This window comes from Pleurodeles waltl, chromosome 8 (assembly GCF_031143425.1).
Source record: "Pleurodeles waltl isolate 20211129_DDA chromosome 8, aPleWal1.hap1.20221129, whole genome shotgun sequence".
In the NCBI taxonomy this organism is placed as follows: Eukaryota; Metazoa; Chordata; class Amphibia; order Caudata; family Salamandridae; genus Pleurodeles; species Pleurodeles waltl.
Genome location: NC_090447.1, coordinates 512,174,222 through 512,188,693, shown reverse-complemented (window position 1 = coordinate 512,188,693; position 14,472 = coordinate 512,174,222). Strand labels below are relative to the sequence as shown.

The following is a 14,472-nucleotide window of genomic DNA, read 5'->3' as shown; positions in this document are numbered from 1 at the left end:
TTGCCACAGGGCTCGGTGTTTCAGCTTTTATTGGATGTGTGACGAGTAACAAGGGCTACTGTTGATTGTAGGTCCATTCTTTAGACAAACATGGATTTCTATGACACACATGTAGCTGCAGTTGTGTTTAATAAGTTCATGAGTTACTTCCCACAGCAGACAAATCTTGTGTGTCCTTCTCTGCGGCCTATCCATAAATACAACACTCCTTTTTTGGAACTAGGGGCCTGATTTCAATCTTGGCGGTAAAAGTCCTGCCGTCAATTTTTTGACGGAAAACCCATCCACCTACTAGACGATCTACCCATCCCATTTAGATGTTTGCGGTCCTGTAGTGGATAACCCTCCCAAGTCCTGCCAACGCCATTAACACGTGTTTACTTGTGGATTGGCTGGTGGAGGGAGCTGGAGTGGACAATGTGGCTGTGTCAGATTATGTGCCACTTTCATATGGGTCTTATGTTGTGCATGTTTGGCTGTGTGTTGTGTTGCTGTGTGTAACATTCAGACGAGTGTCATTTTTGTGAGGTGGTCATTGCCGTGATGTGTGTAGCTGTGCTTTTGTGTGAGTTTGTGTAGATGAGTGTCATTGTCTTGGTTGTCGTGGTTGTGTCGTGGGTGGGTGTAGTGTCAATAGTGTGTGTATGTTGTGTCATGAGTGTATGGCAATGTGTGTTTTTGGCATGTACGTGTTGTGTTGTGGTGGAATGGCACTGAATAATAGTGTGTATATGATGTGTTATGTAGAACAGGGGGACACATATGGTTAAGGTACAGTGTGTGGGTGTGACTTACCTCTCTTCCATAGCCACTGCCATTGTTCGATGTCCATTGGGTGCCGCAACAGCCTCCCTCTGTCAGTAATCCGCCACCAGTACACTGCCTGCTTGACTGTAACATCTAAATATGGTTGTCGGGAACCTGTCAGTCCGAAGGATCAGAAAAGCACTCTGTTGTGGTGGTCGGCGGCTCAGCCACAATACATCTAAATATGGCAGTCGGAACACCATCTACTTAATGGCGTACTCGTGTCCACCGCTGCAGCAAAATGGCAGTAATACTATCAGGATCTAAATCAGGCCCTTAGTCTTACATTTCTACTTCAGGCTTTGGACCGAGTCAAAAGACATCAAGACAGAAAGGGCAGAAGGAATACAATAGCAATAACATTGGGAGAAAGCAGGAGTGTAAAGGAACCTGCTAGAGCGAGGTAGAGAGACTAAAAATGTAAGGTGGTGAAAGAAAGAGGCATGGGGTGGAATCAAGGCTAGGCAGCTATAAGATTTGACTTCCAATTAACAGATTAGGAACTGCAATGAACAATCTTGCATTGGCTAAGTGGAATTTAATTGAACAGGTTGGAGCACGTGACTGGCTTCCCCTACTAGATGTATAACTTCTTATTTGCTTTGTGCTGCGAACTTCCTCATTCTCTTTCATCTACAAAAATTTAAATTCTTCTATACTTTACTTGGCTATTGTTTTCTTGGTTGGCTTCCTCTGTCTAAAAACACAAGGTTTTGTCCGTCCTCATGTTTCCTTTTTTAGTTTTCCTTCCGCCACTATGCTGTCTATTACCTGGTTCTCGTTCCTTGCGCACATCATCCCCACACGCTCATGTCTCTTCTCCCCACATGCACCTGGCAACAAGATCCCTTTCCTCCTCTGCACAAGTGTTATTTTCACCCCTCCCCACTGTCCATTATGGCAATTTATAAGTTGTCCCTAGAAATGCACACTATAACTGTATCACATTCACCCTGTACTGACAACTGATGCTGCTACTGGAATGGTTTGGAAATTACTAATCTGAGTTTACTTTAAATGAAAGACTTTTGTGTATTCTTTTTTTTCAGTGAAAATGATGCATCATCAGAGAATGAACAACTTTTGAGCCGCAGCATTGACAGCGACGAGGACGCTGCCTTTGAGAAGCAGCTAACCGCAGACCTATGTCTTTTATCCCTGGTTCATTTGGCCAAGGAAAAAAATTCTACGCACAGCAAACTAACAGTGGTAAGAAACACATCACACTAGCTGACAAGCTAAAGTATTTTTAGATTTGGGGGAGGCCGAAGGACAAGTTAAAGCATATAGAGCCACATGTTTGAATATTTGGAATTGTGATTTCCTAATTGCGATTCCATGTGAATCTCCATTTGGAAATCACAATTCCAAATGTAAGAAACTCCATTGAGTTTCTTTTTGCGATTCCCGGTGTTTCGCAAATAGACCTGCCTCATTAATATTAATGAGGTAGGTCACAATTTGCGACCCACTGGGAATCGCAAAAATCACAGGGATGTTGGCCTGCTGGTGTCAGCAGACCATCAGGCCTATGATTGCTTTTAAATAAAGCAATCTTTTTTTTTTTTTTAAAGCACCCCATTTTCATTGAAGGAAAACAGGCTGCGTTTAAAAAGAAAAAAAAATCAAACATTTCAGTTTTTATTTTTTAAGATTAGGCAGTGGTCCATGGGACCACTGCCTGCTCTTATAAAAACGTTTTCGCATGCACCCCTTACCCTTTGTAAATGGGTTAGCACAAGTTTGAAACTGGTACTAACTGCGGTTGTTTTGCGACCACATTCACGGTCACAAAACAATCATATATACCATTTAGATTCAGTATTAGGAAGGGACGCCCTGAACACGCCCCTTCCTAATACCGAATCTCAAAACCCAAATTGCGATTCGGTAACAGGTTACTGAATTGCAGTTTCAGCTTTGTACATCCCCAAAAACATTTTTCTAGTCGCAAACGGGCCGATTCTGAGAATCGGCCCGTTTGCGACTAGACAAATGCTTTATGCATGTGGTCCATGTTTCTTACAACTGGGCCTGTGACATGACATCACAATTACATTACGTATACATTAGTGAAGACCAAAAGTTACCAAAATGCAGCAAAATTCACAACAGGGATGTAAAAACACCTACAATCAAATCTCCATATATTTATTTTAACTTCAAGGTGAGAAATAGAGCACCTTTGGGGAAAACACTTGATCGTCTGTAATTCAGCATTTAGCCACCCATAACTAACACCTTATGCTAAAGAGACTAGTAATAGGTGTTGCCCATTCTAAGACTTATCAGAGTTTATTTTATTTTGGGCAGTAAGTTATATCCTCATTGGGTAGTTTTTTCTGTAATAAGGAGTATAGTTATGTTTTGTAAATCACAATGTTAGGGTTTGTTATATTAGAGACGTATGAAGAACAACATTTCTTAGCCCTGGCCGGTGCTTTGATGTTTTGACCCTCACACACTCAATGATTAGAACCCAAGAAAGCATGTGCATACTAGATGTAGCAAAAGCTAAAATGGGTTTATCGTGAGCCGAGTATGTAGTAGGAAATATTATTCACATATCTTACAGACATCTGAGTTGTGCATTGACACGGAACTAACACTGACTGTTTTTGTCAATGTTAGGTGTCTGTTGACCCTCTAGGAAGCCTCACCCCTTGGATACCAGAGGCTTGGTTATACTACTTCTGAAGCTTTCCTTATTCTGGGCTCATTGAGAGTTATTATTAGGGCTGCCATCCCAAGCTAAGCCGTGGAAGATATTAGGAGGATATCTTAAAAAAATGTATACACTATTTTGGGGTCTTTTGTTTGCAGTGCTCCAACCTTTAGACTAAGTCATGCATAAGGATCTTAAATATATGTATTTACTAAGACTGAGATTCAAAAGTCTCACTGTGCAATTTAATGGCCCACTTTTTATAAGTGCCCTTGCCCTGTGAATAGTATGGCTGTTGTAAACCTCCTTGCTTCCACGGTATTTAAGATAAATGATAATTTTCCAAATTCTATCTTTAAATCCAGGATCCCTTCTGTCGCCCCACCGCTGTTCTGTCCAGTCGTTTTCAGTTTATTCATATCTTTATGCCCACTGTGCCCGTTCCTCATGGGGCCCATACGTTCCAGCCAGTGACAGCAGCAGAAGCTTTGCCCTTTTCTAATAATGAAATGGGGCATAGTAGCACTCTTTCTTTCATAATGCATAAGACGATGAGGAGAAAAAGTCCCTCTAGCAGTGCTGCTTTTGTGACCAGTTCAATAGGAGGCTGCGCCTTAAGCCATATTCAGTGACAAGCATTGTTGCATTTGGTATGACTATGGGGGTATGAAGGCAACACAGCAGTGTAATTTATTTTACTTTTCCTTGAAAACAAATATTTTCAAGAATTAAAAATGTGGAGAGGGGTGCAAAAATATTTGCAAAATCTGCTATTAAATACTAAGAAGACATTTAAACGTAGAGGTTTGAAGGTGTGTGTGTGTAGACGTGCAATCATGGAAATAAATATGCATGCAAGTAAAACGATTCATATGTCCTACCTTTAACCCAAAGCGCTGTTTTGTATATTGTATGTATGAAACCAGGTTCACTAATATTTGAAACATATGCAAACTATTGTAAAAAAGTTTTCTATTTAGAGGTTTTTGACATGTCGTAGGAAAATGTAAGCAACCCCTCAAATCAAACTCTTCCACATCTGTTTTAAGCCATTTAACCTGTAGATTCAATAGATATGAAGTATCACGAAAAGATACAGGGGACCTCTTACTTTGACTTGAATGTTACAAGACATAGGGTTAAGTCCATCAATTCATAGCAGATTAATGTAACATTGCATTGATCCAGACAAGAATTGTAAAGCCAGGCTCTCAAGAGCACAGAGGCCAGCTTCACAACATATCAGAGGTGAAATGTTCAGCCATGAGATAAAGATTTCTAGTGATTTGCCAAAGCTCATAAGACCTTCTGCCCTTCCATTGTACCACCATATTACTGCAAATCTTGTTTATTATACAAGAATGACTTCTAGGCTGAGATGACGAGCAGATGGGTTCTTAAGCAAGGTGCTAGCATTCCAGGTTACAGCCGCTGGTTAACACAGGGACTTCAATTGTGGTAATCATGCCAAAATGACACACATGTCCTTGTGTAAAGTGAGTATTAAATCTGTGGGACCAATAGATGCCTGAACTGTGGCTGCTGTCTTCCGGTGCTGTGAAGCAATAGATTTGTTCAGCTTTGGAGCTGTTTCCTCTGCATGTAAATACCAGACTTCTCATCCTGGGAATAAGTGGAAGGGAAGAATGTGCTCTGGAGGTAGTGTAACCATAGAGAGGGGGTGGGTTTTATAGGAATGGTAATGCCTAGGCAGCTAAGGAGGCCCATCTCTCTTCAACAACAAAGCCACCTGTGGCTGACTCCTGTGTCCCTGAGAAGGGGGGAATACCAAATGGACCCCAACAGGTCAGTTTCCCTTCCAGCCTGACTCCATTTAAGGGGTCCATCATATTTTACTGCTCAGTATGTGCCCATGCCTTTTCACTAGGTGTCCATATGAAGACTGTGAAAGCATTTGAAACACAACACAACCATGTAAGTTAGCAGCTCTGAAGTACACTTTTGCCATCTATTCAAGAGGTGGTACATTTTAAGTAAGGTTTGTACGAATAGATTGCCACTGCAGGGACTGCCTCACCCATATCCAACTTTTCCATCCAAGGATGGTCTGTGGCCCCACAGCCATTTACAGTAGCTCAGACTTTCTGTGCTGTGGTTTAACAGTACCGGAAGTGATGAAGATACATGTCCTCCCAAGAAGAGGACATCTATTCATCCCATTCATCTATTTTTAACAATATAAAGTGGCCACATGCGTATCAAGTTAGTTAATTATATATTCATTGTTTCAATAATGTAGATGTAACGAACTGGCCAGTGGGGCGGGGAACTTGGGTACATGTATGAGAGGACACACAAAATTCAAAGTCTATTTTACGCCATTGTTTCAGCAAGACAAATAAGGGGTGTATTGGTAGGCTCATAGAACAGGTTGGTTTGTTCTGGTATTTTCTAAAATAAGCAAGTCTATAGCCAGATTGGCTGTTTTTTCCATTACTCAGATGGCATGTGCGTAGTGTACTTCTAATGCAATTTGGGACTTTGCCAAGCTTTGAAACCTTTTGTTCTCCAGTACTGGATCTTTCATAGATTCACATACTTGAATCATTCCCCGTCGACGAAGTGGGAGTCCTATGGTAACCTATAAAGCAGTAGAGTACAACCTGCATAGAAGTCACTGTTAGAGATATTCACTTTTACAGCTTGTTAGTATCATTAAAAATGACCCAAAGTGCAACAGCACCCTTTATAACCCTCACCACAGAGGCTCCAGTCCCTCAGATTTTCCACCTCGTGTCATGTGATGGGAGTTTTGCTGAGCCCTGCTCAGTTTTTACTTCAAAACAGCTACTTTCAGGAAAATTCTTCTCAGGACAGATATATTTTTCATCTTATATCAGCCTAGAATTCTCTGACCATGTCAGAATATCCAAAAAAGGGATTATGTAAGCTGTGTAAGACCTGTGGCAGAAAGAGATTACACCCAGAGGACCCTCATAAAGAGTGTATTACTGTCTCTATTCAGAGCACAAAGTCAAAGACTGTCAGATCTGCCACACTTTCTCCCAGAAAACACTGAAGGACAGGGAGGGAAGACTACTCTTGTGGTTACAGAGGCTTAAATTAAAGCAACACCCAGTTTCTGAAGAGAGTGATGACTCTTCAAAAACTGAGAAATCCCACAAGAGAGACAGAGCTCAGGAGGATGAGCTTTCTGAACAATCCAAAAAGACCCTTAAAAAGTCTTGCCATCTGCAAAGTAAAAATTCTGAGGAGATTGAAAGATTCCTCTAAGGTCTCTTTAGAGCCTACAGCACCAGTTGTGAAGGAAGTTTATCTCAGGAAAAGTTAAAAATTGCTTCCTTTATCAGAAGAGACCATTTCTCTTAAAAATTAAAAATTGCTTCATCGTCGATCACAGCATGGTTGACGACACCCACCACCATAACATCGACACTTACTACTGCAGCATAGCCGATGATAATTTCCTCGTCTCTGCTAGCATTGACAAACACAATCGCCTGCAAATTAATGTTGACAGCACCATCAAAGAAGAAACCCCCTGTTTCTCTGATGCCAAAACAGCCATTGAAGAGATCGTAGACAACCTCATTGACGACGAAGCCACCGCCATCGACTGACTCGTCGAAGAGCAAACTGTCAACGGCAGCACCATCGCTGTTGACGACAACCTTGTTGACAAAGGCACAGTCGATGACAGCCTCATCGACAAGGGCACTGTCGACGACCAAACTGACAATTTCCACAGCAAAAATGCCTGTCACTGATGACACAATAAAGAAACCATTGTTGTCGAAGAAAACAACTAAGTCACCATTGACAGAGACAGCAAAGGTGCCTTTAACACCTATAATGCCTACTTCCATCATGTCACTGTCTGGAACATCTCCAATGGAGGTCATTCTTTCGGTACACATGTCTCCTACTAACATTTCTAAATTCACACCAGCTCAATTACTAGATCATGAGTCAGATGAGGAAGGCCTTTTTGGAGTGGCTCACAGCCCTTCAGAATTACATGTTAAATATCAAGCAAGATGAGGAGGAAGATGACGATCATTACTATCAAGACGATGCATACATGAATGAGCAGACACAAGAACAATATCCCATCTATTCTGCACAAGGTCATCAGAAGCAAACAGATAAGATGCCAGGAGAGTTACTATCCAACCTACGGGGTTTGGTCTGAGATTATTATAAACGTTTCCCAGAACCTGCTTTATCAGCTCCTTTGTTGCACCTTCAAACACCCATAAGATCGCCACGCTAAACGCCACTGACTCATCCTACCACATTGTCTCTGTCAGTGCCTCCCTTGTTAATACTACCATTGGCAATTCACCAGCAGATGACCCTGACACTTCAGAAGAGGCTCAAGAAGAAGACGGGGAGATAACAGATCAGGCTTCAACTATTACTGAGTGGGATAATTATATAATACACCCACCATCTCTACCTCTACCACCTGCAGTGGACTCGCCACAAAGCGATATAGGGGGTTTCATAATATCATGGAATAAGCAGCAAAGCTCTTCCAATTACGTTTAACCCCTAAGCAGGCAGACTGCTTCCTGTACAGTTTTAAAGAGCCCATGAAGAAATTGGCGAAGGCAGTACCCATAATAGATTTTATCTTGCAAGTGGGCATTCGCACTATGAAAAACCCAACCACTGTATCAGCAGTCATGCCCAGGCTGGACAAACAATACAAAGCGCCAGATGATGCACCTGCATGCCTAGTGGGTCACCCCAAGCCCAGTGGCATAACAAAGGCCCTGCACTCCCCACGGTGCAGGGGGCGAACTCCAGGGGGCCCCTTCATCACAGTACACTGTCCACAGGTGGTAGGCCCCTGACTCGGGCCAGGAGGCAGCCCTCCCCCAGGTACTTTGCAGGGGGGCCCCCCCTCAAGTTTTGTTGTTCCACTGCCCAAGCCAGACTCGGTTACCAGTCCAGTGGCTTAAAGATGCCCGAAGAATCCTTCTGCACCTATCACTACACCACCAGATAGAGATGGGCACCGCCTTGACTCTATTGTGAAGAGGTTTTCAAGTATGGCATCAGTCACTGTGCGGGGAGCTAATTCCCTAGCCATACTAGGAAGATTTGACAGGCAAATGTGGTTGGATATGTTCCAATTTATAGATCTTCTGCCAGAAGAATCTAAGGAAGAAGCAAGAAAGATTCTGTAGGACTGAAAGCGAGCCCTCTGCAGGGATAATAGACTGCGTCATTGTATCTCCTCAACAGGATTTTGGCAGTCAGCGAGAGCAGCTATACTCAGAAGACAGGCCTGGCTGAAAGCACCACCTTCAGACCAGAAGTAGAGATCAAAATTTTATACATGCTTTATGATGGTGAAGCATTGTTTGGCAAGCATGTTGATGACGCTCTCCAAGCCATCAAGACTGATATGGATACTGACAGATCCTTGAGAACATGGCAAATAAAGAGGCAGCCCTTTCGAGGAGCCAGGCACAGGGGCGCTTTTTTCTATTGAGGAGGTAAGTGGTTTTTTTTTATTATTTTTAATTTAATTTTTATTTAGCCCCCCCGTGAACCATCCTGCCCCTCTTTGCTTGCCACGACTGGCAACAGTACAGACAACACCTTCAGTAGCTTACAAACAGCCAACAAGAGAAAAGCAGACCACCAGAGGGCAAGACACTGCAAGGAAACATTGACCTTACTCCAGTGCTGGCTACCCCCTACACAAAACATCTTGGGAGTCATGTTTCCCACTTCCTTCATCAATGGCTTGGTATAACAAAGGATAAATGGGCCCTGGATGTCTGAGCTCGAGGACATACCCTGACATTTGTCAACAAATCACCAAATATCCCACCAAAAGGATCACCCCCTCCACATTTAAAACAGCTAAAAGTCTCAGAAGGGAATCTGCTTCTACTCCTCTTTCTCCCTCATCAGGAAAAAATTAGGAGACTGGTGCCCAATCTTAGATCTTTGGAAGCTTAACAATTTTTATTTAAAAAAGCAGTCACTGCGGGTGGTCACCTTACAAGATATCTTACATCTTCTCAATCCTGGGGACCATATGACAGCCCTCGACCTCCAGGATACATATTTCCATGTCTCCATTAATCTCAAACATCAAAAGTACTTATGGTTCTAGTTAGCCGGCACCCACTACCAGTTCAAGGTTCTCCCTTTTGGATTAAAGTCAGCCCCTCGCATATTCACCAAATGTCTTGCACCTGTGGCAGCTCACCTGAGGCAGAAAGGAGGGCAAGTATTCCCATACTTGGACAATTGGTTAATCAAGGCTCCAACGTCTTAAAAAGTCACAGCCCATATGAACCTATGCCTCTAGTCATTCAAGAAACTCGGTCTCAGAACAAACATACAAAAGTCATCTTATATTCCGAAGACAAGGCTAACCTTCCTCGGCACAGTTCTAGACACCAAGACTGACAAAGCTTTCCGTCTCTCTGGAACGACAGAACAAGATCCAACAATTAGCCCAAAAGCTTGTAAAAAAGGAGTCCGTTTTAGTTCCACTGTACAAGGCACTCCTGGGATTGCTATCCTCTTGTATTTCCCTAATCTCAAATTGCAGACTGCACACGCATCCATTACAAGAAGAATTAGACACTCAGTGGATGCAAGCACAGGGATCTTTTGACAATGTCTTTCGAATTACCCCATAATGGTCTCATCCTTGCAATGGTGGGTTCTGAAACAGAATATAACTGACATTTCTACCACAGGTGGCAGACTTTGTCATCCCCACAGACGCGTCCCAAGAGGGATGGGGCGCTCATCTCCAGGATCTTTCGGTCAGCAGAAAATAAAACTGCACATAAATCGTCTTGAACTAAAGGCCATAGCTCTAGCTCTCTTCCTTCCCAGAGTTGCAGGCATGTCCATACTCATCAGAACAGACAACACCACCAACATGCACTATTTAAATAGACAGAGAGGAACAATATCGCCAGCCCTGTCACAATAAGCACAGGAGATCTGGAAGTGGGCTATATGGAACAAGATATCACTGAGAGCAGAGCATTTACCAGGGGCGTCAAATGTGCTGGCAGACACACTAAGCAGATTGACTTCAACTTGCCACTAGTGGGAGCTCGACCATCAACTCCTACAAGACATCTTCACTTAATGGGGAACACTGCTACTTGACCTGTTTGTGACCAGGAACAACCACGAATGCCAGTACTATATAAGCTGGCATCACCAGAAAGAATTGTTGGGGAATGCATTTTCGATAAGATGGTCAAAAATATTTGCATATGCTCCCCCCCCGATTCCTTTAATCCCACACTAAAATGGAGAGAACCATGCCCACTTATCCTCATTGCTACCAAATGGCCCAGGCAGTGCCGTTACACAGTGCAAATCCTACTTTTGGAACAACCCTGCATTTAACTGATGCCCAGTCCAACATTGTTAATAATGAACAAGGGCCCTATACTGCACACCAACCTGACGTCTCTACATTTATCGGCCTGGCTCCTGAGTTCCATGAGTTCAAAAATGTAGACATGTCCAAGCATTGTAGAGTAATCCTGGCTAAAGCAGGAGCAGACTCCTCCAACAAGTCATATAAGCTGAAGTGGAAACATTTTCTGTATTTGGTGCCAACAAAACGGTTGACACCAATTCTCTTCAACCCCTGAACAGATTTTGCCACATCTCCTACATCTATCAAAATCTGGCCTTGTACATTCATCCGTAAGAGTACATGAAGCAGCAATATCTTGCTGTAGGAGAGCTGACAAATCGCCCTCACTTTGGTCATCAAGGATCATCAAACATTTCATCAATGGACTTTTCATGGTTTTGCCTTCTGTGAAGGAACCACCTCCTGCTTGGCATCTCAACATCGTGTTAAGCCAGGTAATGAAAGCCCCATTCGAACCAGTTCACAAGGCAGACTCAAAATATCTCACTTGAAAAACAGCTTACTAGCTCTTACATCAGCTAGAAGGGTTTGTAAACTACAAGTATTTACCATAGGAGCCTTTCATACAATTTAAAAAGGCAGTGTTGTCTTGAGATCCAACCCTAACTTCATACCCAAAATACTTTGGGAGTTTCATCTTAATGAGCCCATTTTTTTAAAGAGATTTTTTCCAAATCCTCAAACAAGGACGGAACAGTCTCTCCACACCTTGACATTAAAAGGTGCATTAAGTTTTGTTTACAAAGAACACAATTTCACAAATCATACCAGTTGGTTGTAACCTTTGGAAATTTAAGAAAAGGATTTCCAGCTTCCAGTCTACTATCGCAAGGTGGATTGCAGCCGCCAACCAATGCTGCCACTTTAAGGCAGGAAAACCCTTGACGAGCAGAGTCAAGCCCCATTCAACAACAGCTGTATCTTCATCCATGGCCCTGTTTGTTCGTGTACCAATTCAGCAGATCTGCAGAGTGGCAACATGGTCCAGCAGAGACACTTTCGCGCAGCATTACTGTCTGGACGTGGTTGACAAGTCGGATGCTGCAGCGGGGAAAGCTGTTTTAAGCTATCTAATCCAATAAGGTGAGCCAAATTTGAATTCCTTTTTCCCACCATCCGCTTCCTTTTGGCCACACTGTTATTTACATATGCAAACTGCTAACTATTGTGATTCAAGCATGTGAATCTATGAAAGATCCAATACTAGAGAAGAAAATAAGTTACTTACCTGTAACTGTAGTTCTCCAGTATTGGTATCTTTCATAGATTCACATGCAATCCACCCTCCTCCCCATGGAGGCTCTACTGGAAAATCTGAGGGACTTGAGCGTCTGTATTGAGGGTTCTAAAGGGTGCTGTCGCCTGATTGGACATACTTTGGGTCATTTTTTATGATACTAAGAAGCTGTAAATGTGAATGTCTCTATCATTGACTTCTATGCAAGTTGCACTCTACTGCTTTATAGGTTACCATGGGACTCCCACTTCGACGACGGGAAATTATTCAAGCATGTGAATCCATGAAAGATACCAATACTGGATAACTACAGTTACAGGTAAGTAACTTATTTACTCCAGTATTGGAACTTTCATAGACTCACATGCTTGAATCATTCCCCGTCGTCGTGATGGGAGTCTCTGGTGTAATACAAAATCATATTCGATTGTATATAAAGCTCAGAGGCTAGACCTCTTAATTTAGTAACATCTCACAGTCAGTTTATAAAAAAGGACCAAACTTAAGAGACAACCAATCAGCTCTCACCACCCTTTAGAACCCTCCTGTGAGGAGGTGATTTCCCTCAGGTTTTTCACCTGAGTCTCCTCTGAGCTCTGACCAGTTTTTCTCTCACAGACACTGTTTGAGGTGAATTTGGATTTTTCTCTCTTCAGGATTTCTTCAAGGTGATTCAAACTGACTACTATGTCAGAGACACCTAAGAAAGGGCTCTTCAGAGCTTGTCCCACATGCATGAAGAAAAGGCTGCATGTTGATAACCAGCATAAAGACTGTATTTACTTTCTCTATCCAAGCCACAATTCTAGAGACTGCAAGGTATTTAGAACTTTTTCTACCAAGACCCTTAAGGATAGACAGGGTCGTCTTCTTATCTGGCTCCAGAAATTAAAATCCAGGGACAATCCTGTCTCTGATGAGGATAGTGCCTTTTCCTCTGTTTCTATGGTAAAGACACCTGTCAAGCAAAAATCGGAAGTCTCTTCAGAAGAAACACCAAGAAAAGTGGCTAAAAAATTTACTGAGGCACCCTCAAAGTCTGGTAGCCCTTCAAAGAGGAAGATAAAAGCTTCTGACTTTAAGTCTAAAATGAAGCCTGTTTCTCAGCCGTCGACGGCACCACTTAAGGTAAAACATATCTTCAAAAAACCAACTCCCGCGCCATCGACAGGTTCAGGTATGGATGACGACTTCTACCGTCGCTACACTGTCTGTCTCTATGGCGAGATCCGTCTCCTCGTCGATGATATGTTCCTCCTCGACGACGGCACGCCCTATAGCTTCACCGTCGGCGGTCTCACAGTCGACGCTCTCATCGATGATCCCACCAACGACAGCCTCGCCGGCGCTATTCCACTTGCCAACGTCCTCGTCGAAGCTGTTTTCGCCAACGATGGCTTCATCGACAAAACACCAGCCGTCGACGGCACACCAACTGCCGACGACACTCCTACCGGCGACGACACTCCTACCGTCGACGACACCCCTACCGTCGACTACGCTTTTACCATTGACGACGCTCCTACCGTCGACGATGACTCTACCGTCGACGTGCCCACCGTCGACGACGGTCGTGGCAGTGATGCTCTCGTCGAAGATGCCACCGCCGACGACACCACAGTCGATGACAAAGACTGCCGTAAAGGCACAAATACCAGATTTGTTGCCTCTGATGTCATCAGGGGACCAGGATACTCACAGGAGGGCAAAAAAATATCATCTAACACCCTCTGTTACACCGCCTAGCAAGGTTTCCAGCCTTTTACCCTTGCATCTTTTGGATGAAGATGACTCCGATGAGGAGGGTATTTTTGGAGTCACCAGCAGCCCTTCACAACTAAGGGTCAAGTGCCAAGAGCACTCCGATGATGATGAGGCTTCATACTACACCCAGGGCTATTATGAGCAGCCGCCATTGGTCGGGCTTCCCCCTGGGTTAGTTTTGGACTTACAGGCAATGTTGGCGGATTATCAGGAACGTTTTCCACCTAAACCTTCGTCGGCACAACAGCTGTAGCTTCCGCCAGCAACTCCTCTCTTGCAACAGCTGCATCATGCTCCTCAACCAAGGTCACAGCAGTCTGTGCTTTCCACACCAAGACATCAGGTATCCTCCGATGAGGATGTGGAAGAAGGTGAGATACAGCCTGCCACTGAAGAGTGAGATGATTATATTATACCGACTCCTGACTCACCTACAGCGCCCATATTTGAGTCTCCGCCTGAGGATATAGGTGGCTTCCATAACCTGCTTGAGCGTGCCGCCACTTGGTTCGATCTCCCAATGCCTGCCACTCAGCAGGATTGCTTCCTATATGACTTCAAAGAACCTCACAGAAAAAT

The 14,472-nt window shown here is 43.5% G+C and overlaps 1 protein-coding gene across 4 annotated transcripts in view; it reads left to right on the top strand.

The window, feature by feature from the left end:
- Positions 1-14,472, top strand: part of EDAR (ectodysplasin A receptor) — a 338,186-nt gene that overhangs the window by 276,509 nt on the left and 47,205 nt on the right. For all 4 annotated transcript variants that reach the window (XM_069204492.1, XM_069204489.1, XM_069204491.1 and 1 more), the window contains one exon: positions 1,857-2,016. In XM_069204492.1, coding sequence (XP_069060593.1) covers positions 1,857-2,016 — 160 coding nt within the window. The remainder of the gene's footprint in view (positions 1-1,856; positions 2,017-14,472) is intronic.